Source organism: Heliangelus exortis, chromosome 17, assembly GCF_036169615.1.
Source record: "Heliangelus exortis chromosome 17, bHelExo1.hap1, whole genome shotgun sequence".
Lineage (NCBI taxonomy): Eukaryota > Metazoa > Chordata > Aves > Apodiformes > Trochilidae > Heliangelus > Heliangelus exortis.
Genome location: NC_092438.1, coordinates 12,359,121 through 12,382,172, shown reverse-complemented (window position 1 = coordinate 12,382,172; position 23,052 = coordinate 12,359,121). Strand labels below are relative to the sequence as shown.

At 53.4% G+C, this 23,052-nt stretch overlaps 3 protein-coding genes across 11 annotated transcripts in view; all 3 read left to right on the top strand.

Moving 5' to 3' along the window:
* The window catches only part of TBC1D24 (TBC1 domain family member 24), a 371,517-nt gene that overhangs the window by 140,202 nt on the left and 208,263 nt on the right, over nt 1-23,052 (top strand). The gene's annotated exons all lie outside the window — the stretch shown is intronic.
* VRK3 (VRK serine/threonine kinase 3) overlaps nt 1-23,052 on the top strand; it is a 362,077-nt gene that overhangs the window by 250,852 nt on the left and 88,173 nt on the right. The gene's annotated exons all lie outside the window — the stretch shown is intronic.
* Nucleotides 1-23,052, top strand: part of LOC139804148 (ankyrin repeat and fibronectin type-III domain-containing protein 1-like) — a 185,522-nt gene that overhangs the window by 147,894 nt on the left and 14,576 nt on the right. For 6 of the 9 annotated variants that reach the window (XM_071761023.1, XM_071761024.1, XM_071761028.1 and 3 more), the window contains 3 exons: nt 134-262; nt 22,214-22,415; nt 22,671-22,878. In XM_071761023.1, coding sequence (XP_071617124.1) covers nt 134-262; nt 22,214-22,415; nt 22,671-22,878 — 539 coding nt within the window. The remainder of the gene's footprint in view (nt 1-133; nt 263-22,213; nt 22,416-22,670; nt 22,879-23,052) is intronic. The other 3 variants (XM_071761022.1, XM_071761031.1, XM_071761030.1) reach the window with 1 other exon arrangement.

Genomic DNA, 23,052 nt, shown 5'->3' with positions numbered 1-23,052 from the left:
GTCCCAGGGCCGTGTCCCCCCCAGGAGCTCCCTCCTTTCAGCTCTGAGCATCACCTGGCTTTCTGCTGTGGACCTGCCATGGGGAGCAAGGGTTCTTCAGTGACATTAATGCCTCTCCTCTCCCCTCCCCCAGGTCAGAAAGCAGCCTGGCTAGGTTTGCCCACCGCTTGTCAGTTAAGCAGAAGCAGGAGAAGAGAAGGAAAGCTGAGTATGCCTCAGCCGAGCTGTCTGCCTTCCGGCCCAGGTCTCTGAGCATTGAATGGTAAGAGCTGCAGGACAGAGCTGGGGAAAGGAGCTCCTGCCTCTCCAGTCTCCCTCCTGTCCCCCCCTTCTCCACTGCTGCCACTCTCTGTCCTTCTCCAAGGAATATCCCATGAGACATCACCCCTTCAAACCCTACAGAGGTTTCCCCAGGGTCTCAACCCCAAACATCTCCCTGCCCCAGTGCAGGGAGCAGTGGAGAGCCCTGGGGGGCTTCTCCCTTGGAGACCCCAGGAATGGAGCCATGGGCTTCTTTCAGGACTCCTGTGGGATGGGGGACACATATCTGCTGGGCTGGGGCAGCCAGCTGCTTCTCTCTTCTCTTCTCCTCTCTTCTCCTCTCTTCTCCTCTCTTCTCCTCTCTTCTCTCTTCTCTTCTCCTCTCCTCTCCTCTCCTCTTCTCTCCTCTCCTCTCCTCTCCTCTCCTCTCCTCTCCTCTCCTCTCCTCTCCTCTCCTCTCCTCTCCTCTCCTCTCCTCTCCTCTCCTCTCCTCTCCTCTCCTCTCCTCTCCTCTCCTCTCCTCTCCTCTCCTCTCCTCTCCTCTCCTCTCCTCTCCTCTCCTCTCCTCTCCTCTCCTCTCCTCTCCTCTCCTCTCCTCTCCTCTCCTCTCCTCTCTCTCCTCTCCCTGGAAGGATGCTCTGCTCCCTCCTTTCCCAATTCTGCAGCACCCATGGGGCCCCTCATGCTGAGCACAGGGCTGAAACTGCAGCCCCAGCACAAGCAGAGAATAATTTCCCCTGGTTTTCTAAGCTCTAATGCAACAGCCTTGGAAGCAGATCAACCCTCACAGCGTTGAGGTGACCTGCTAAGGATATTTAAAAGAGCTGGAAATTGCATTGCTTTCTGCTTCCTTAGATGGATAAAGGAGGGTAAATGTAAATTTAAAAAAAAAAAAAAAAAGAGAGAGACAAAAAAAAAATGCTTAGAAATTGCAAGACTGTCGAGTTTGGTTCTCGTTTTCCCTGCTTTTTTTGGAGATCTTTCTGGCATTTATTGGATGCTCTAACACTTCAGTGTGAGGCTGTGGAGTTTGTCTCAAAGGCTTCCTCTATCTGTGAGGTTAGTTAAGCATCAAAGCTAAGTAGGTATTAATGAGGCCAGACAAAGAATTTAAGCTATTTGGTGACAGATTGCTTTCTTCTCCAGTTGCACAACTTTCTTCCCTTTGCTGAAACCATGTCATTGGAGAAGCTGTTCTGCAGTCAGTCTCCCAAACAGAAAAAGATGTGAATTTGTAATAGAACAATTGGGGATAAAAGCAAAGAACTCATTAAAATCCAGAGTTTTGCTTTACTTAGGATAAAAATGCTGGAGAAGTCCATGCATCTCTTTTCTCCTCTTAAATGTCTCTCTGAAGCCCCTGGATCCAATTTTTTGTGGGGATTTGTGGTACATTTTCACTCCTCCATAGCCTTTTCCTGGGGAAAACCATCTGTCTGGTCTTAGTTTGCAAAGCATCTCATACAGCAGCAACACCACAGCAGTGGCTGAGGCTGCTCTTTTAGGGGGTTTTGTGAGCCAGCTTGGAAATGAGGAGGAATCACCCTTGCCATCACTTTGTTCATCACCTGCCATCCTGTTGGAGATTGAGGCTGGGGGCCTGAAGGAAAAGGACCTGATGTCAGAGCTCCTGTTCTGCTGGCTGTTGATGCAGGGCAGGGATTTCAGTGGCTTTCCTGTGCTCACACAGCTCAGTTTTCCAGGAGCCTGTGGATTTCCAGGCAGCACAAGCTCCCAGCAGGGTGGCCATGCTGCAGGCAGGTTTTCTGGTGCCTGGTCCACACTTGCACTTCTGGGGCACTCAGTGAGGCTTTTCTCATGCACCAGCCTCCTCCTGAAGCCACATCCTGCAAAGGGGATTTTCCCTTGTGTAAAACATCATTGCTTTCCTCCCCCCTTATGCTGTCAGGGTTCCATGATCATCATAGTGGAATCAACATCCTTGGTTAGTCAGAGTCCTAAAATCCCAGACTGGGTTGAGTTGGAAGGGACCTTAAAGATCATCCTTATTATTGATAAGCTTAACTCAAGGTCACCACTGGGTCCTTCTACCTGTCTCAGTGCAGGTGAATGTCCACACTGTGATAGGGGTTCAGCTCACCCCACATGTGCAGGAGGGGGATGGAGAAGCAGGGGACTGTCTGCCCTCTAATCAGAAGCTTTGGAGAGCCCTGCCCATCTTAATCCCAAGGCTTGAAGGCAAGGAAGGTCTTGTGGACTTGTTGTTACCTGTTGCCAAGGAAGAGATAGATTATAAGCACAAAATTATCACTGCCTATTGCTTTGAAAAGCTGGCTGTCACTTGGGTGGAGAGATTAATGTTTTCTGAAACATCAGGTTATTTTTCTGAAACACTCTGAAGCATTTCTGAAATTCCTACCAAAACACCATCAGTCCAAGCCTTCATGTCTCTGCTGCAGCAGAAAGCATCCTTTTACTTCTCATCACCACGCAGGGCAAGCTGAGCTTGTTTTCCAGTGTTCCCAGCTGTCCAGGTAGGGCTGGGTGGAGATGAGGTAAAAGAGAAGGAGCTGTACAGTGTCACAGTGTCTGTCTGACCCCATGTCCCCTGTGCTGATGTACCATGCACACATGTACCACAATAGATCCCTTCATCTCCCCTTCACCCCTCTCACTGGGGGACACCTTGAAGCCCTGCACGTCCCTGGTCAGGGGGACCCCTCTTCCTGGGGGATACCTCAAAGCCCTGTGGGTCCCTGGTTAGGTTATTTGCTGCCACAATAAATAAGCTAATGAACATCCCAGAAGCAGAGGGATGCTCTGGTCACAGGTCCCACAATCCGTGTGTCCACCAGCCCATGTCCCCTCTGCTTGCTGGGTGGGAGGAGGGCAGGGGATGCATTTCTCCTGGGGCACAAGGCAGGCTTTATTTGCTCAGCACATGTTTATGAGAGGCAGGGGGTGAGCAGAGCACTGTCCTGCTCCTGAGCATGGCTGTCCGTGAGTGAAGCCTCGTTAGTTCCACTTATTAAAAAAAAAAAAATAAAAAATTGCTGGGGGGGGAAGGGAGAGAAGGTAAGGAAAAAGTGAAGTATTGAGGAAACACTTCTTTCATTCATATGTTGTTTACTGAAATAAATACTTCATTATTAGGCTTTTTTTTTTTTTAGGCTTTTTTTTTTTATAACTCAGTGCCACAAAGTCCCCAGTGTTGGGGCTGGGAATGTGCCGTATCACCTCAGCCCACTGCTCCCACCAGCTGGGATACACTGCTGGGAGCTGCCAGGAGGGAAGCACCATGGGGAGCAGGGCAGGATGAGGCTTTCCCAAGCTCAGAAGAGAAGCCTTGGAGCTGCTCCTGTCTCGTTTTGTTTCATTTTTCTGATTCCTTTCTTGTCCCCTGTGCTGTGTCATGTTATGGCTCATGGGACACTGAGGCAGCTTGAGCTCCAAGTGAGGCAAAAGCTGGCAATTGAGGCAAGGAAGGATTTGTGACCTGATTTATTAAAGCTCTGCTTTCTGCTGCTCCGTGTCTCTAGCCTAAACAGCAGGAAAGACAAATCACTCCTCATTTGAAGCTCTCCACCTTCTGCTGTTGGAGTGAAGAAGTCAAAAGCTGGTGGGTCCCTTGGAGCCTTCCTGCTGTCCCTAAAGCATCCCCAAAGCACCAACAATCTCTTTTCTCTCCACTTAAGGTTAGTGGAGGCAAGGAGAGCTTCCTCTCCTCTTGTGCATGGGACCAGAGAAATAATCCATGTTAGTTTTTCCTCTTGAGTGAGTCTTAATCCAAAAAAAGGGCTGTGACCTGCTGGTACTCCTGCATGTGTGGAGCCTGGGAGCCTCTGTCCCACTCTTGCAACCTCCCAGCTCTGGTGCTGATCAGCAGTTCTAGTCCTGGCAGGTTTGTTCTTCTGGCATCCATTTTTCTCTTTTTTTTTTTTTTTTTTTTTTTTTTTTTTTTTTTTTTTTTTTTTTTTTTTTTTTTTTCCCTACCTCTTGGTCTGCTTTTCCTTCTTCCATTTGTTCTTTGGGGTGGCACACGCCAAACTCTGACCCATGTCTCAGGCTTGGATATAAAGCAAAAGGTTTTTAATAGAAAGCTGTTGGTGAAGTTACTTAACATTTTATAATGTGATCATATTTCCCCTTTGGGTTTTAACTGGTCTTGTGTGGTGTGGAAGCTCTCCTGCAAACCTCACCAAGAGCCCTGTGCTATTCCATCGCAGTCTCCTGTGGGCATACAGGACTTTCCAAGGGCTCTTTGATTGACAGCTGTCAGTTTTCCAGGGGCAGTCAGCACAAAGTCAGCAACTTTTGGGGAGATGGGAAGGAGAGAGTGAGGGCTCAGAGAGAGCCAGAGGGCTCAGAGCTCCTTCAGGTTTCACTGCCCTGCTTGAGCTGTCTTACTCCTGACTTACACAACATGTCCAAGGCTTGGAGCCACTTCTCTTCCCAGCTGAGGAAGCTTTTAGCCTGAGGGAGGGAAAAATCAGAGGGCAAACCATGCCCTGAGCCTGCCAGTGTGAGGGGAGGTGTGCCAGGCCCAGGAGGCTGGCGGGCACCTCGGAGCCAAAGGATGCTGTGGGCAGGCTGAGGTGTGGGCACCCGTGTGGTCGGGGGCACCCAGAGCTTCTCCTCCCCACCCACCATGGCCCAGGGGCCAGAGTGGGTGAGAGCAGCACCAAGGGACCTGGGAGTCTGGATTGCCAGGAAGCTGAACATGAGCCAGCTGGGAGTGTGCCCAGGTGGCCAAGAATCCCAATGGCATCCTGGGCTGGCTCAGGAACAGCGTGGCCAGCAGGTCCAGGGAAGGGATTTTGCCCCTGTGCTCAGCTCTGGTGAGGATGCAGCTTGAGTCCTGTGTCCAGTTCTGGGCCCCTCAGCTCAGGAAGGAGATTGAGGTGCTGGAGCAGGTCCAGAGAAGAGCAAGGAGGCTGTGAAGGGATCCAGCAGAATTCCTGTGAGGAAGGGCTGAGGGAGCTGGGGGTGTTGAGGCTGGAGAAGAGGAGGCTCAGGCTCATCACTCTCTACAACTCCCTGAAAGGAGGTTGGAGCCAGGGGGGGGTTGGGCTCTTTTCCCAGGTAGGACAAGAGGGCATGGGCTTAAGCTCTTCCAGGGGAGGTTTAGGTTGGATATTAGGAAGAAACTTTTTACAGAGAGGGTGATCAGGCACTGGAATTGGCTTCCCAGGGAGGGGGTGGATTCTCCATCCCTGGAGGTTTTTAAGAAGAGACTGAATGTGGCACTGAGTGCCATGGGCTGGGAACCAACGGGGGGAGTGGATGAGGGGTTGGGACTGATGATCTCAGAGGTCCTTTCCAACCCCAATGATTCTGTGATTCTGTGAGATTCTGTGACTCTAGGAAGCACAGCCACCCCTGGCCCGGCTGAGGCGAGTGCAAGGCCTGGCCAGGCCGGCACTGGAACGCAACGCGCGGCTTTGTCTGGACTGGGAGCGCTTTAAGCCCTCGCTCAGGAACAATGGCCAAGCCATGGGGTCATTTGTTCTGGTATTTCAGCAGCTCCTCATGATTTATGGGATGTTTTGTTCTGCTGCTTGTCTTAGCTTCCCCCTCTCCACCCTCCCCGTCTCCATTTCAGCTCCTCCTCCCCCTGCTCCCAATTCCCCTAATAGCTGTGGAGCCTCTTTGCCTTATGAAGTCATGGGATCTGTGACTTAGTGAATTAGCTGTGTGGGACCTGGACTTCCACACTGTGCTGCTGTGGTCTGCCGGGGCATTCTGGCTGCCCGGGGAGCTGGCCCTCAGCAGGGCCCCTTGCCCAAGGGCTCCAGGCAGCCTGAGCTTCCCCCCAGCCTGGCAGATGGACGTTGCCATCAGCAGCCCTCTAGAAAGTCAGTTTATGGGTGATAAATGTGGTTGAGAGGAAGGAGGAGGAGAATGGGCCTGTCCAAGGAGATGCCTTGGACCAGGGAAGGAGTTGGGATGTGGCTGCCTGCTCCTGGTGCCACGGTCCCCTCATCCTCCCTGGACGCAGAGCCTTTTGGTGTTGAATGTGTTTTGTCCCCAGCACACTGAGGATGGCCACAGTCAGTGCATGGAGGGAGCAGGAGTTTGTCCTCCCCAGAGCTGGTGGGACAGTGATTCACTCTGAGGGACCAACTGGTGGGGATGGGGAGTAGTGAGCCCTCGAAGTATCTCCCTGGAAGTTGGGTTTGCCTTTAGGAAAACATTTGAAAGGAATTTTTTGGTTGTGGAAAATCACCTTTTATTCTCATTACCTATGAGTCATCTGCAAAGAGAGGCTTAAGGGTGGCTGCTGCTCACAGTGATGCTGATGCTTCTGCTGCAGCCTGGGCAGGGTTTTGCCCTGGCAGAGCAGTCATGGTCCTGCTCTGCTGGCAGGGAGCTGGAAGCACCCATCTGGTGGATGTGGGTGGGAAAGGAGGGCAGCACAGTGAGGTCAGGGTCTGCCAAATATTTCTGTAGGCTCTTGTGCCTCCACTCCTGATGCCACAAGCCTCCATCAGCCTGGGTTTCTCCTCATCTGGGGAGAGGCAGCTTGGCTTGGGGTTACAGTGAGAAGGGAGAGGTTGGATGAGCCAAGGGCTGGATCCTCTCTGTGTGCAGCACTGTGACCTGCCACAGGCACTGGCTCCAGCAGGTCCAGCAGTGGCCTCTGCATTGGTTTCTCCTGTCACTTTAGCAGGAAAAATTGAGCCCCCTGGGCAACTGACAGAAGGAAAATGTTGAGAGCAGACTGATTCTCAGGTTCTCACTGCCGGGGACTGGAGCCCTCAGCCAGATCCCTTCCTCACTGAGGAAGCAAATATAATTTATTTAAAAGACTAAATTAAAATATGTGTTGATGTGTTGTTCTGGCCACTTCCCTCTGCTGGTAGCTGTACCTCCAAGCTCTGCTAAGATTATTTCTCAGTGCAGCACATCTGTTATCCTCAGCATGCTTTGATTTCTCTCAAATAGCCCATTTGCAGAATCACAGAATTACCTTAGTTGGAAAAAGACCTTCAAGATTAGAATCATAAGATCACTTAGGTTGGAAAAGATGCTTAAGATCGTGGAGTCCAACCAGAAACCTAATCCCATCAGGTCCTTATTTCCCTGGTTTGTTTCATTTTATTCTCATCATCTCTCTGCCGTGTTCCATGGTGTGGATCTGCAGAGCAGGATGGATGCCTCAGTCCCTGCTGAGGAGTGTAGAAGATGCTCTTTATCATGCAGGATCTCCACTGATTCTTCTCCATGGATGTGTCCATGGCCAGAAGGTGTCAGTTGCCTGGATTTGTAGAGAAAGCAGCCCAAGCCCCATGGTTATGCTGGAGGGAAGTGCAGAGATGCCACAGTCCTTGGTGTGATGGGGAAACCTCATGGATGTCTGAAGTACAGTGTGAGCCAAACCATTCCTGATGGCTCCATGGATCCTCCACACCAGCTGGTATTTCCATAGTGTCAGTGTGCTGGAGTTGGTCTTAGCTTTTAGCCAGCTTACAAAAAATATCTCAATATATTTATTTCTTTTAGTGGAAATAATGATAATAGCCCTGATTTCCTATTAGTGGTTGGGTCTCCAGACCTGCTGGCTTTGAACCTGGCTTCTCCAAGCCAATCTGTAGCCAGGGAAGGGCAGTGCTGGGGAGTGGGGAGTCTGGAGCAGCCCCAGCAGGGCAGGGAGTCTGCCCCAGCCCCAGGCTGCCAGACTCCGCTTTTCTCAGCCCTGGGGACACTTCTGCCCTGGGAGCAGATGGGATCCCTGCTCTGACTGCTGATGCTGCCAGGGACACAGGGGTCAGGAGGCACAAGAGCATCAGCATTTCCTGACAGGTGACAGCTTCACTGAGTACTTTTAATCCTCCCCTGTCCCTTAGACAGCAGCAGTGCCTGTTGTACAGGTTTTCTCTGCTCTTAGATAGTTTCTTCCTGGCTGAGACACTTGGTCGTGCCAGAGCTTCAGGAACCTCCTGTTTATCTTCCTGGAGAGTGTCTCTTAGTGCCAGGTCAATATTGGACCTACTGGCTTGGATGCTGGCAGGATGGGCAGCACTCAGCAGGGAAGGCAAACTGGAGGTAGGAGTCAGCCAAGGGCACTTGGGACACCAAGGACCAGGTCCATGAGTGTGCTGGGATCTCTCTGCACCTTGGCTTGAGGCTTTCCTGCTCCTCCCCATCACTTTGCTTCACACTCACCCCTCTTACCCACCTTTCTTCTGCCCAATTGCTTGCTTTTCAGAGGAGGTTTGTGAGCTTAGGTGAACACCACATCTGCTGAGCCTCATGCCTGGTGGGGATCAGGCAGAAGCAATTATTTTCCCCTCAGCTTCCAGCTCCCACATTTTCTTCTGTTCTCCCCAACAGAACTATTCATTCATCTCCCCCAGCACATCATGCAGTACTCATTTCCCAGGGACATTCCTCTGTGCTTCTGCTGAGGGAACCTCAGCTGTGACAGTGTTCTTGAAGCTCTTTCAGCCAGGAGGTGTTTTTTTTGTGCAAGTGGAAGGCTGATGCTGCTAAGAGGTCCCATCCTCCCTGCGCTCTCCTGGCCCCGCTCTGCCCCGGTCACGAGCTCTGGAAGGCTCGTGGCAAGCAGAAAAGCAGAGCTCCACTTGGGTGAACTTCCCATGAACCCGGGAAGTTTCTTTGGCGGTTTTCTTTCTGTCAGTGCAGGCAGGTCAGGAAGGGGATGCTGCTGGTCTGCCACCAGAAAAACTGGAGGTAAAGGAGAGAGAACCCCTCTGGGCTGAGGGCTTGTCAGCACAGTGTGATTGCAGCTGTGGCAGCACCTAGCAGGGTGTGGGCACCTACAGGAGCTTTCCAGGGCTGTGAGCATCTTGGTCCCTGCTGTTTTGCAGCATACAGCTGGGAGAAGCAGCGTGAGGGCCATGGTGGGGGAAGCAGGGAGTCTCAGGAGCATCACTGTGTGTCTACAGTGCCCCTCGTGCTGTTCTGGGGCTTGCAAGGGGGAGGAAGGAGACAGCAGCACCCACTTTGTGTTGAGGCCACCAGCTCTGTGAGATGTTTCTTAGCCTCTTGGTGATGGAGGAACCCAAGCAGTTGAAGCTCCTGCTCAGTGTAACCATGTCAAGAGGGATCTCCCAAGTGCTTTGAGAGATCTCTGAGGTGTTGGGGTCACAGTGGCCTCCTCTTACCCCAAGCTGCCACCTCCCATCTCCAGGGCCACCTGCAGTAATTGGCCCCTGCTACCTTTCCTCTCCTGTGTCCCAGTGATGTTCCTCCTGGTGTGCTGCCCTGGAGGAGCTGGGAGGACACTTCTCACCCCACACAGGCTGCTGGTGTTAAAACTGGACATCACTTCCCAGCAGCAGTTTGTTTGCTGATACCTTTGCCAGACTTTAACTGTTTGGGCTGAATTTTTCCACGCTCGTGCTGTCTCAGGCTGAACTTTCTCCCTCTTGTTTTTTTTGGGTTTTTTTTTTTTTTTTTCCCCAAATTTCAGCAGAAGGTTGGGGAAAAATGGCAGCTTTGCCAATTTTTTCCCTTTTTTTTTTTTTTTTTTTCTTCCTTCTGACTCTATGTTCAAGGACTTCTGGTGCCTCCATGCTTTGGAAAAGAGACTTGAAATTTGGCAGGGTTGGTGCATTCCTGGTGAAAATCAACACAGATTTGGTCAAATTGCTAGACTCTGGGCAGCATGGTTGTTCAGGCTTGGAGAAGCTCCTCAGAATCTCACTGCTCAAGGTCCCAACTTCTGTAAAGGGACCTGCCCAGGACAACCACTGCTTGCCAGCTGCCCCAAGCACCTCCAGGTCCCATCTCCAGGGCTTTCCCCATTACCCCCATGAGCTCAGGTCAGGAGTGTGACTGCAAGGAGCCTGATCTTTGGTGGTCTTTGCTAGCAAGTCTTGAAGCACTTGACAAAAGACAACACTGTCTCCATTTCCCATCATTGCAAACTGAGGCAGTGGCTGCAGACACCACCTGCCCAGAGCTCAGGTCACCTTGGGCAGGGCCTCTTCTCTAGACCAGAAGCTGAAGCAATGCTCAGTGAGAACAAAGAGCATTTTCCCGGTGCTCCCATGTCCTCTGTTTGCCCCCCTGGCTCTCCCATGGGTCTCTCCTGATGGTTTGGCCTGGTGAGTACTGTGACTGTTAATGTTGCTCTTTTATATTAGTGTGGAAATCTTTTCCTGGTGGCCCTAACAATTCCTCCATGGGCTCTGCTGTCATCAGCTTGAGCTTCTTCATCTGATGGCATCTCAAAGCTTTCTGCAGTTAGAAGGAGAATCAAGTGACACCTGGGGTGGGAAAGCTCTGGTCTGATGGAGGCAGCAGGCACACCTGGGCTGGTCATCAGCTCTCCCCAGATGGTGCCATTACAAGAGGGCTTGAGCCCCATTAGGGTGTTTTCTAGCAAAATGGGGGAAAAAAAAAAAAAAAAAAAAGGTTGGCTTTTCCTCTTGGACTACAGCCCTTGGAGCCTGGCTCTGCTGGAGACACAGGGAGGGAAGGTTGGCTTTGGCATACGTGAGTGCTTTTGTAGTTGGGTGGCAGTGAATAATCTCCTCTGGCATTGCTGGGTGGTGCTGGCACTGGGAGCAGGGCAACGTGGTGGGGTTGATCTCTCCTGTCAAAGGAGAGGATCCTGGTGGGTGCCAGGCAGGGAGCTGGCCATGGAGCCAGCCGGGAGCAAATCCTGGTGTGAAGCTGTGCTGAACGGGGAGCCAGGCTGGGACAAGGAGATCCACACCGAGGGGGTGGATGTTCTTGGTAGCAGTGCCAGGGACACCCTGTGGGTAGTGGCCAGCGTGCCCAGTGCTGCCGGCTGGCTCCTGCTGGTTGCCTTCCAGTGGGAAAGGGGTTTTCTGACTCCAGTAACATTTACCAGCTGGGCAGCAGCTCTGGAGCCGGGTGTGTGCGTTTGTCTGTTCTTCCATTGTGTCTTGGCCGTCGTCTCCTCCTCCCTGCTGAGATCAATGTCTGTGGCCTGCCTTTTATAAGCCCTTTGGGTGCAGCTCTGGAAGTCTTCAGCCAGTGGTGCTGGTTTCCATCGTGCAGCTTCAATATGCTTGAGCATCTTGGTCCCAGTCTAGCTGGATGGCTTGGGTAGGATGATGGGTTGGAGGTGGATTTCCACCAGAAGGGGCATCCCAATGAGAGGCTGGGGTGGTCCCCTGGCAGGATAAGAAGTGCGGGTGGGAGGTGGTTGGCTGGGGATGGAGATGAGCCTCAGGTATGGGGTACTGAGCTCCAAGGACCTCCAGAAGTCCTTCTTGGGCCAATTTTCTACGGTGTCATGAGTCTGGAGAAGAGGTGGTTTCTCATGGAGGCCGGACCTCGCTAGCATATTCTTCCTGGTGGCACCAGGTGGCGCAGGAGGGTAAAGGATTTGCTTCTCATCCCTGCAGGTCTGGGTTCAAATTGGTTGCCTGTCACTGCTGTGATGAGTCGGCAGGTCTCAGCCCTCACAGCATGTGGCTGTGCTCCCTTGCAGGGGTGAGCTGCAGCCCCAGGGCTGGGCAGGGGGGATGCTTGTCCCAGGACCCCAGTTTCCAGCAGAGAGAGGAGCTGAGCCAACCACTGAATTGTAGCAGGGAGCCTGGGTGTATGGGAGCTGCAGAGCCTGACCACTGCAGGATCAGGGAATGGTGGTGCAGAGGATCCATTTGCAGTGGGGAGCCCAGTGGGTCTCAGCAGCATGAGGAGGAGGTAGTGTGGGATATCAGAGAATCCCAGCCTGTCTTGGGTTGGAAGGGACCTTAAAGATCATCAAGTTCCTACCCTTGCCATGGGCAGGGACACCTCCCACCAGCCCAGGTTGCTCCAAGCCCCATCCAGCCTGGGCTGAGACACTGCCAGGGATGGGGCAGCCACAGCTTCTCTGGAAAACCTGGGCCAGGGGCTCAGCACCCTCACACCAAACAATGTCTTCCTCATGTCCAACATGTCCAACATTCCCTTCCTGCAGCTTAAAATGGTTCTTCCTTTTCCCATCCTTCCAGGCCCTTGACCAAAGTCCCTCCTCAGCTTTCCTGGAGCCCCTTCAGGCACTGGAAGGTGCTCTAAGGATGCCATCCCTGCCCCTGTGGCCCCTTCTCCCATCAGAGCACTCAGATGCAGCCTCTGGCCCTGTGCTGGGCTTGCTGCTGCAGCAGCTTCTCCAGAGCTTGCCCCACTCCCTGCCAGGATGTGGGTGTCAGGCCTGAGCAAGGGGATGGAACCAAGTTTAGATGAATGTGGTCTCACATCCTTCTCCTCCCAGCATGGCATCTGGGCCCTGGCTGCACATCTGAGCATCCCCACACTGAGCAGCCACTTCCCACTCCACTTGGGTCCAAGTTGGTTGTGGCTTCACAGAGATAATTTTTCTCCCCCCCCTAACTGTACCTTCAGTGATCTTTGAGACCAGGAGTCCCATGACTCAGCTTGTGCATTCAATACCCCCCAGAAGAGTTTGCACACACGTATCTGTGGCACAGACTGCTGCCCACTCCTGGCAGGCCAGGCTGGGATAGGATTCCTTCCTTAGAGAAGGGCAGTGATTCCCCACTGCTCAGCCACCTCGAGCATGCGGAAGTCTGATTTAGCCAGCATGGTGCCAGCAGGTTGGGAATGGCTTCTAGAGCAGAGCTCCAGCATCCAGGCCTGAGAGATGCTGGGAGAACTGGAGATAACACCGTTGCAATGCAGAGCAGGTACTCAGCCTGTCCCTCTCTGCTTTGGGAATCTGTCTGTCCTCCCGTCCCTATCTGCAAAGGTCCAGCTGGTCGCAGGTGCCAGCACCACCGGGGACATTGTGGGTGCTGGGGCTGAACTGCTCGTTCTGGGAGTTGGCACAGGGCATGGTGAGCAGAAGCTGACACCAATGTTGATCCTGTGAAGGACAGTTTGGGCTCTGACCTTTAGGACCTGTCCATTTCTGCTGCCACATCCCTGTGGGTAACTGGGGTCTGCCAGCTCCTGGCTTGAGCAAGGACCACCCAGCCACCCCTGGGGGAGGTTGAGCCATCTGGGCAGTGGTGCTGAGCTCCCTCCCTGGGTGCTGGGCGAGCGCAAGGACACGGACCCTGCAGTGCAGGGTGTGCAGAAGGCAGTGGTTTGCAGGACAGAGGGGTCTGTCTGCTGGGCACAGAGGTTTGCAGGGCACGGGGGTCTTCTGGGCACAGGGTCTGCAGTGCAGCTGCTGGGCCCCAGGGCTGTGTGCTTGGCTCTCAACACCACAGGATGGGCTCCAGGTTCCTCCAGCCCCTCAGCCACGGGGTTTTCAGGTAGTCCCAGGCCTGTGGTCACCCTTGGCACAGCTTCTTACTGCCCTGGGTACCTGGCGCCGGGATGGCCACCCAGGGCTTCCCCAGGAGCTCCGGTCATGGCGCGGGGCAGCCCGGCTCGCTCCCTCCTGTCTCCATCAGGTTCCAGTTAAAACCAAATGCGTTCTCCAGCCTAAGCTGTGCTGCCGTTTGAGCCCTTCCAAAAATGAAACAAATACCCACGGACTGCAATTCAAATTGCAGCTCAATTAGGGCTCGCTCCCAATGCGATCATAAAACCTCCAGTACGAAAACAAACAACCCAACCAAACCACATCCAAGCCTGACAGCATCCTCTGGAATGCCTTTAAAATAACAAGGGGGGCAGAGGAAGATGAAAGCAGTGTCGGCCAGTGGGAAGAGGGCTCTTGGGCCCCGAGGGACAGCCCGGAGGTGGGCTGAGCAGGTGTGGGACGGGACTCTTCGGGCTGGGGACCGGTGCCCGAGCGATGGGGATGATGCAAAGGGGTCAGCTTAGTGTCCGGAGGGTAAAGAGGGCTGTGTTCCCAGCTGAGTGAGGATGAAGAGGATGGAGAGATGTTGAGGATCGGGGTGGTTGTGCTCTGAGCTGCTTGGCAGGCGGGGGTTTGAGGAGGCTGGGGGGGAGCGCGGGGCCGGAGCGGGACCGTGGCTGCTGGAATGCGTGTCCGGTGTAACCCTGGCTTGCACCCGGTCCAGCCAGTCTGGTGCCGCGGGTCGAGTTTCACGGCGGACCTTAAACCTAAACCCAGCCATATTTAGCGTGCGCTTCGCCGGCCTGTCAGGGAGGGGGAAGCCACAGCACAACTAATAAAAAAAGCCAAACAAAAACAATGTAATTAAAGAGACTCAGCACTGTGTGTTCCCACAGCAAGAACATTTACCCAAGACTTCCTTGCTCAGATACTTAATGTCAAGCAGCAATTAAAGGCTGGCATGGTGGGGAGAACAGGGAGGAGGGTTTGCCCTGGCCGGTGGGCGGGAGCCCTGGGGCTGAGCAGAGCTCCCAGGGCAGCTCTGACCTCCCCAGTGCCCCTGCTGGGGAGGCACTGGGGGCTTTTGGCACTGGGAGGTGCCCCAGGGACAAGAGGTGCTGGGGGATGCTGCACCTCGAGCAGTGGCTGCTGAACCCCCTCAGTGGGGAGGTCTGTAGTGTACATACCCCCTTAGCTCCTTCCCCACCAAAATCTGGTAGTGCAAAATCAGATTTTTTTTTAGGTGCCAGCCTGCGGGTAGGGTGGGAGCTCTGCTGGGGCAAATCCTTGGGAGAAGAGGGAAAGCAGCAGAGCTGAGCTGGCTGGCTGGAGGACCCAGGGCCTGGCGTGGATGTTTCTTCTCCTTCCCAGCATCTCCCTCCTGACCCAGGTCTGCAGTTGGAACCCATGTAGACTTCTGGGATTTTGTTTCCCTTCCCTCAAGGGATGAGCTGAGGTGCCCAGGGACAGGCTGTATTAATGGTGCCCCTCCAAGGAGTCACCAGAGAGCTCAGGGCTGCTGCCCACAGGTGACAGTGCTGTCAGCATCACCTGCCTTGGCTAGAGAGCCAGACCCTTAGCGTGGTCACCGAGGAGAAGCCACCCTGGTGGTGTCCTGGCAAAGCTGCATGTGTGCAGGCAGGGAGGGACGTGGGTGTGTGGGCACAGTCAGGATGGTGTCACTATGTGTGTGGCAGCAGTCCTGTCTGTGGTGGCAGCTGTCACGGGGGGCCAAGGAATTGAAAGTCTGATTTTGGTTCTATTTAATGGGGGTTGAGGCACAGGCTCCTTCTGGGCTCCTTTAAAATCTGTTATTGGGATGCTTAATTTAAAAGAAAAAGAAAAAACCAAACCAAAACAAAAAAACAGGGGAAAGAAAAATGAGGAAAACAGAGAAGCAGCATCAGCATTAATGTGGTGCAGCAGAACTTGCTGGAGCATCACTGCTCCATTCCTCTCCCAAAATGTACTGCTGGGGCTGCAGAAAGAGGGTGTTTTATGGGAGGCCTCTACAGACTGTCAGCAAGTGATCTACTTGGTTGGCTCCAGAGCTCTCCTGGAGCCCTGAAGTCGCTCTCTCCCAGATTCAGGGCTGTGATTTAGGAGGGAGGTGCAGGGGGGGTGAGCCGTGCGGGCAGGCTCGTCCCTGGAGGGACGTGGCTGTGCCTCAGGGGGACATGGCCCTGAGGTGTGGGACATCACCTCCCACGTGGCTGAGCAAGGGGGGTTCCCTGGGATCTTCACTGCACGTTGCAGCCTCTGCATACCCAGCACCAGCGTTTCCCATGGGATGCAGAACCCTCCTGACTCAGGGAACAGCCTGGACAGCGAGCATGACACTGGGTTCCTCTCACTGGGTGAGAGGGATCCTCCACTTCTTTCCCTTTCAGAGGTACAGGGTGCTGCACACTGGCAGGACGGGGCAGATCTCAGCCAGGATCTGCTTTTCTTCAGCTTATTCAGGTACCAAACTGCTGGTAGGTGGCTTTCTGGTAGGCTGTGGGGTCTGCCTTGGGTGGTGAGCTCACTGAGAAGCTGTGCACCACGGCGTGCCTGGTGTGGAGACAGCAGAGCCAAGGTGCAGCTGTAGTGGCATTGCCAAACCCCTGCCTGATGCTCAGGAGCCTCAGCAACAAGCTGGGTGCTGTGCAGCAGCTCCTGGCCTTGGACCACTCCAAAGTTCTTCGAGCATTTGGGATTCTGGAGCTCCTACAAAAATGTCCTGGCAGGAGCAGGGTCTATATAAGTTAGTTGTTATTGCTAAACAAAAGAGGCATGCTCGCTCGGCTCCATTCAAAACAAAACCCAGTGGGTTTGCCAAGTTGGGAAAAAAGAGAAAATCTGTAGGAAACAAACAAACAATCAAAGCCCTGGATCGGGTTTGGTGCCTTTTCCTGGACCCAGGTTTCAATAAGCAAGTGGATTTTCCAGGCACGCAGATGTTTCCATGGAGCAGGAGAGGTTTTGCTTGGTCTTTGCGTGGCCAGGTTGCCACACAATATTTAAATACCTTTGAGGTCCGTGTGCCTCAGGATGGGGAACTGGTGTGCAGGCAGCTCCTGGGAGTTCTGCCTTGCAGGGATGCTCAGAACAGTGCTTTGTCCCAGTTTGGAGAGTGCCTTTTGGTGGGTTATGAAATCCCACTCTTTTGGAAGAGCTCCTTCCTCGTGCTCCATTTTGGATCCAATCTCCCTTCCACCCGTCCTGAAAAAATGCTTATATTTGGGCAAAAAGATCTGGGCAAAAAGAGTGGAAAACACAAGGGCCTCAGCAGCTCCTCTTCATGCTGCACCCTGCTCTTCTGGTTTGTGTCCCCGTGAGCTGAGAGGAGCTCTTTTGTGTGTTAGGAGTTTGAGTGGACTTTGCTGTGGAATATTTGGGGTTTGAGAGCTTGTGGCCATAGCATGTGATTCTCTTTCCTGCTTCTCCTGTCCTTTGCCTGTACATTTTTTGGATAAAATGGGTAGTGCATGCTGGAGCACTGTGTCCAGCTCTGGAGCCCCCAGAGCAAAAAAGACATGGAGCTGTTGAGGATCAAGTCCAGAGAAAGCCATGAAAATGCTCAGATGTATGGAGCAGCTCTGCTCTGGAGCCAGGCTGAGAGAGTTGGGGGTGTTCAGCCTGGAGAAGAGAAGCTGCAATGGGGAGACCTTAGAGCACCTTCCAGTGCCTGAAGGGGCTCCAGGAAAGCTGGGAAGGGACTTTGGTGAAGGGTGTGGAGGGATGGGACAAGGGGGACTGGCTTTAAGCTGGAAGAGGGAAGATTTTTGTTAGAGATCAAGAGGAATCCTTTGGTGTGAGGGTGCTGAGCCCCTGTCCCAGGTTTCCCAGAGAAGCTGTGGCTGCCCCATCCCTGGCAGTGTCTCAGCCCAGGTTGGATGGGGCTTGGAGCAACCTGGGCAGGTGGGAGGTGTCCCTGCCCATGGCAAGGGCAGGAACTTGATGATCTGTAAGGTCCCTGCCAGCACAAACCCTTCTGTGATTCTGTAACCTGATGGACTAAACTGGGCTGTGGTTCAGGACAGCAGCCCTGACAGCTTCTGCTAAGGTACCACTGACACCCACAGTGCCATGAGCTTACAATGATCTCTACAAGGACCCAGTCCTTCTCCTCCTCCCTTCTCCAAGCCTTCTCCTCCTTTCAAAGCATTAACATCTTTCATCCTCCACCCTTGGGCTCCCTTTTCCTTGTGCCAGGAGCCCCATACCTTCTGTCTCTGCTGCATCAGGCTGCAGATGTCCAGAAGCAGTTTCCTGAAGTGACAGCCACCCACACCCACGCTGACCCCGAGGATGTGTGGCACTGAGCTCATGTCTGTCATTGTGAGCTGCCAGCACAACCAGGCACTCATGAGCTAATCTTTTCCATGGCCAACGTGGAGGGTGGCAGGGAGCAGCCAGCCTTGGGTTTTTGGAAGGCCATTGCCAGCAGCAGCATCACTTGCACGTGAGTCTTGTCACAGCCAGGGGCTCCCACTGGTGGGAAGTGGTGTGAGATGGCCACCATGGTCCTCACCAGCCACCTTATAGAATCCCAGACCGGTTTGGGTTGGAAAGGCCCTTTAAAAGCCATCCAGTCCAACTCCTCCTGCAATTAGCAGGGTCACCTCCCACTAGACCAGGTTTCTCAGAGCCCTGTCCAACCTTGCCTAGAATGTGTTCTGGGATGGAGCATCTCCCACCTCTCCGGGCAACCTGGGCCAGTGTCTCACCAGCCTCAATGTAGAATTTTTTTCCTTATCTCTAGTTGGGTGACTTCTGGGCAGGACAATCATTGCCTACCTGTCCAGATGCCTCCAGCCCCTGTCCCTGAGACGGGAGGCATGGTGGCAGGAAGGACACAGCCCACGGTCCCTCTGGGGTTTGCACTCACGTGCCCTGGGTGCCCAGTGTGGATGTCTCCCGTGGGTCCTCAGGGCAGGACAGATGGGTCCTGGGGACCAGGGCTCCTTCCATCCAGCCCCAGAGCTCGGGCTGTGCTGGTGGGAGAGGGCAGCCCTGGCTGACACGAGCTGGTTCTCTGCTGGAGGCTCAGAGAGGCTACGCCCTTAAACAAAATGCACTTAAAATCATATAATTACAACAATTATTAGCACTGTTTACTAGGCCAAGCTCTGTAGTGTTGGAAACATTAAAAGCTCAAACATGCAGAAACCACAGCCTTATAAACTACCCAGCAGATTTGCTTGGGTTCGTTGCAGGAGGGATGAAATGAAGTAAAATGAAGTTGTCTTATGCTCATCCATCCTCATGTGCTTTTAAAAGAAAAAAACAATTCCTCATTATATTGGTTTCGTGAGATGGGTCTGGCCAACCCTAACGCATCCTTTAGCAGGATGTCAGCTTTTCCCATGGAGTTTGCTGGTAGGTGGTGAAATGGCACTGCAGACCTACTGTGCACCCACCTCCCTCACTGCCCCCAAAATCCCACAGCCAGAAAAATGAACCTCTGGAGTAAGTAAAGCACTGACCCCTGCTGCCCTCTTTGCAGTGGGTAGGTGAATAATTAGAAGCAAGAACTGATGGTGGTCAAGATAAATGTAGCTGGGTTGCATTCTGAAGGCAGAGGAGGTGGAACCTGCTCTTACTGCCTCATTGCAGGGTGGGCCTTTGCCTCCCAGCAGAGCTGGTGTTGGCTGCTCATACCTTGAGGGCATGACATCTGTGGGTGTTGTTTTCAGCTATCAGTTGCCCCAGCTCAAAGTTTAGCTCTAGAGAAATCCAGACTGTTTCACTGGGTCCAGATGACTCATAACCACAGGGCAGGAAACTCTTTTATCTTTGGGGCAGCTGGTTTAATATAGATAGATGGTCACTCCTGAGAGCTGAATAATTTCCGTCCCTTTCCTTCTCATCAAAAGCAAATCAGAAGAGGGGAAAATAGTGAGACATTTCTCTGTGTCTCCTCTGTTTCTACCATCTCTGAGAGAACTTCCTCTTTTTTTTGCTGTCAGCCTGGACTGGGTCATTTGCCATGTATTTTGATTGGCAGAAGAAAGTGCTTTCACTCCCAAGCACCACTCCTGTTTTTAACCTGGATTCTGCAGGAATGGATGAACCAGGGATCTGGTACAACAGGGTCTAACCCAGCTTCCAGAGAGGTCCTTTGGGGTCTTCCCTCCTTTACTGATGTGGGAGAGCATCATTGCCTCCTTGGATGAAGGAGAGCCATGGAGGAACTGGGCACCTTGTTGATGAGCCTCTTGGGAGGCTCTTCACCTCTGAGCAGCAGTTGAGGGTGGGGAGGGGACTTGGGCAGTGGGGAGTTCATATACACAAGGGAACAGTCAAGGTTTTGCTGGAGAGACTCTCAAGACTGTTCTTTCCCTTTCCTAGGTATTTCAGATAGCACTTTGCTTCTCACACTTGGTCTGTGGGTCAGAATCTGCCCTCTTGGGGAAAAGAAGGCTGAGAGGTGACCTCACTGCAGTCTCTGGTATCCTCACGAGAGGAAGAGAAAGGGCTGGTACTGATTTCTTCACTTCTGTGACCAAAGACAGGACTCAGGAAAATGGTAGAAAGCTGAATAAGTTTAGGTTAGATATCAGGAAAAGGTTTTTCACCCAGAGGGAAGTGGTCACAGCACCAAACCTGCTGCAGTCCAAGAAGTGTTTGGATGATGCTCTCAGGCACACGGTGTGATCCTGGGGGTGCCCTACACAGGGACAGGAGTTGGACTTGATGGTCCTGATGGGTCCCTTCCAACTCAGCCTATTCTGTGAGTCTGTGATTTTGGGTCACCTCTCCCTGCCTCAGTCTCCTGCCTGCACAGGCACAGGTGGCTTTTCTCTCTTAATTGCTGTCTGCCAGTGACAGCAGAGCTGTGTGATGATTTTTTTGGCTTTTGGTGCCTGGGATCTTGTATTTGCCATCTGTAGTGGCTTGTATGTGCCGTGTGTGGAGCCCCTTGGCATGAGGAGCCTTCAGCATTGGCCATGCCATGCTCCACGTCCATGATGAACATGGCCTGGTAGGTCATGGCCATGAAGGTCCCAGTGAGCCCAGGGCTGGTTCTCCAGCCTTTGCCTGCATTGTGCAGGTCTCTCCCCACGGGCAATGCCCTCCTGGGGGAGAGTTGCTCCCCTTCCTCCCCACCAGAACCAGCAGGACCCTGCTGTGTGCACCTCACTGGCCTTCACAGGGTGGCTTAAGGTATCAGTAAAGCCCTATGTTCAGCTAACCCCCCCTGGGGTTATGTTCAGATGACCCCCATCCCTGGGGTTATGTTCAGATAACCCCCATCCCTGGAGGAATCCGGGGTAGCAACTTGACATTGTGTGGCTCCAGACCTCCAAATCCGTAGGCTGAAGCCAGTGAGATGAGTGATTGGCAGGAGCCAACCTCCCCATCATTTTCCACTTTTAAATATCACAGGAATAAAAAGGAAAATCATTAAAGGACTTCTGCAGCCCACTGTGCCTAATCTGAAATCAGGATGATGAAGAGCGTGTTGCGAGGTTGTTATTAATATCCTGCCTCCTGATGATGGCTTTATAAACATCATCATCACAGGAACAGCTCGGCAGCAGCGTTTTGGCATGACCTTCTGGGCAACTGTCATGTTTTTTATTACACTTGATATTTAACAAATTAGGTGGTAGGAAGTGTGGGAAGCGGTGGCAGAAAGACCTTGCCCCCTAAATATCTGACCTTATACACAGGGGTGTGAAGTCAAAACTGAGAGAAACTGTGTTAGGTGGTGTTGTGCTCTCTTGACCTGATGCTCCTTGGCTGGGAGCCGTGCCTCAGGCTGCAGCAAGGAGGAGATCAGATGTTTGACACCAGAGAAAGCCCTCGTTGCTGTCAGGGATGACTGATGGGCAAAGCCCCACGCAGCAGCGGGACCACCCTGGCACCAAAGCCAGGTGGTGATGAGAGCTCGGTGGGAACATGAGGGCCATGGTTGCAGAGAGAGGGGCAGCCAGATTTCCTAGTGACTTGTAGGTATTTATCAGGGTTATTTAATGTAGAAATCAAAAGCAGAGGGGAGAGAAGGCTTTGCAGCGTAATCATTGTGGATGGAGAAGGTGATTATCAGCTGTGGAGCCTGGGTCTGCTGGTGAGCAGGAGACTGGGGGTCACTGGTCCACACCAGGACCTGGTGGTGTTTTGGTGCCAGTGGAAATTGTCTTTTGTTCATTTCCTGCTCTGGCTTCCCTTTCAGTGCTCTGTGCTGGAATAAAGACCTGAGGAAAGTCACATACCAGAGAGGGCTGAGGAATGACCATAAGCACAGGAGACAGGTCCCTGCTAGAAGAATTGGGGGTGGAGAGGGTGCTCCAGGCCATCCCAAGCCAACTGCATGGTGGGCAGCGCTCACCCAGCATGGGGCTGGGGGCTGTCAGTCCCCATTGCTGAGGGCAGCCCCAGACAGAAGCTGGGTGGCAGAGACTGGGAGCAATGAGAGGGTTCCCTGTGTGATGGGTGGGAATGGGTTGCAAAGCTGAGCAGCTGAAGGTTGCTTGGGGCATCCTGGCTGGAAGACAATGTGGGGCCAGGCCAACCCTTGAAGCTAGAAGGAAATGTCTCACTCACAGGGCTCATGTGAGCCCCTGAGGACTCCCTCAAGGCCATGAGCAGCCATGGGAAGGAGGAATGGACTGGTCTTGGATGGTGACAGATGGATGAGGGCACTACAGGCACCGGCAGCCACCTGGCAGCCCCTTGCATTGGTGCTGCCCTGACACTGCTCTGCCTCTCCTGCCTCGTGCCATGAGCCTTTGATGCACCTCTGCCTTTCTGCTGTGTGTCTTCCCGTGTCTCCTTTCCCCACACTTCCTTGCCTTTTCCCAGGTCATCCTCTCCTAAAATGACACAGCAGATGCGAGACCTGCAGCTGGCCCAGGCCAGGAAGCCACCGGGCCCTTCCTCACCCAACGCTGCCAAAAGGCTCTACCGGAACCTGTCGGGGAAATTCCGGGTCAATTACACCTCCTTTGATGAGGGCAGCCTGGCAGGACGGGGAGAGAAGGAGAAGCTCCGCAAGTCCTACCTGGTCAGTGCCCGATGTCCCCACCTGGCACTGCCACCGACGGGAAGATGGGGTTGGAGGGACCCTGCCTGGGTGAAAGCTGTGGGTGGAGGTGGCCTGGGGGCTTTCTAAGCAAAGAGTTGATGCTCCTGAGCCCCTGGGATGTGGGCAGCCTTCCCCCTTTTCGGGTGTGTGGAGTGCTGGTGAAAGGCTGGGGTGTGGATGGGGTGGAGGAAAGAACCTGGTGCTCATCTGACCTGCGTTGCTCCTTCTGCCCAGTTCCAGAGCAATGCTGCCCTTTTTGAGGCCGTGGAGCTGCAGGACCTAGATAAGGTCCAGGACCTGCTGAAGCAGTACAGCCCTGAGGAGCTGGACCTCAACACCCCCAACAGTGAGGGGCTGCTGCCCTTGGACATCGCCATCATGACCAACAACGCTCCCATCGCCAGGGCCCTGCTCCAAGCAGGAGCAAAGGAGAGCCCACACTGTGAGTTGCACTGGGGGAGCCATGCCATGCCCATCACCTGGGCCTCCAGCCTGGTGGAGCAGGGCACCTTAGGACTGGTGGGGAGAGGGTCAGTGGGCTTTGGCAAGCTGGTGCAGGCTCTAGCAGGGGCTCAAGTGAAGCCATGAGCAGAACGGAACAGAGAGGGGAGGACGG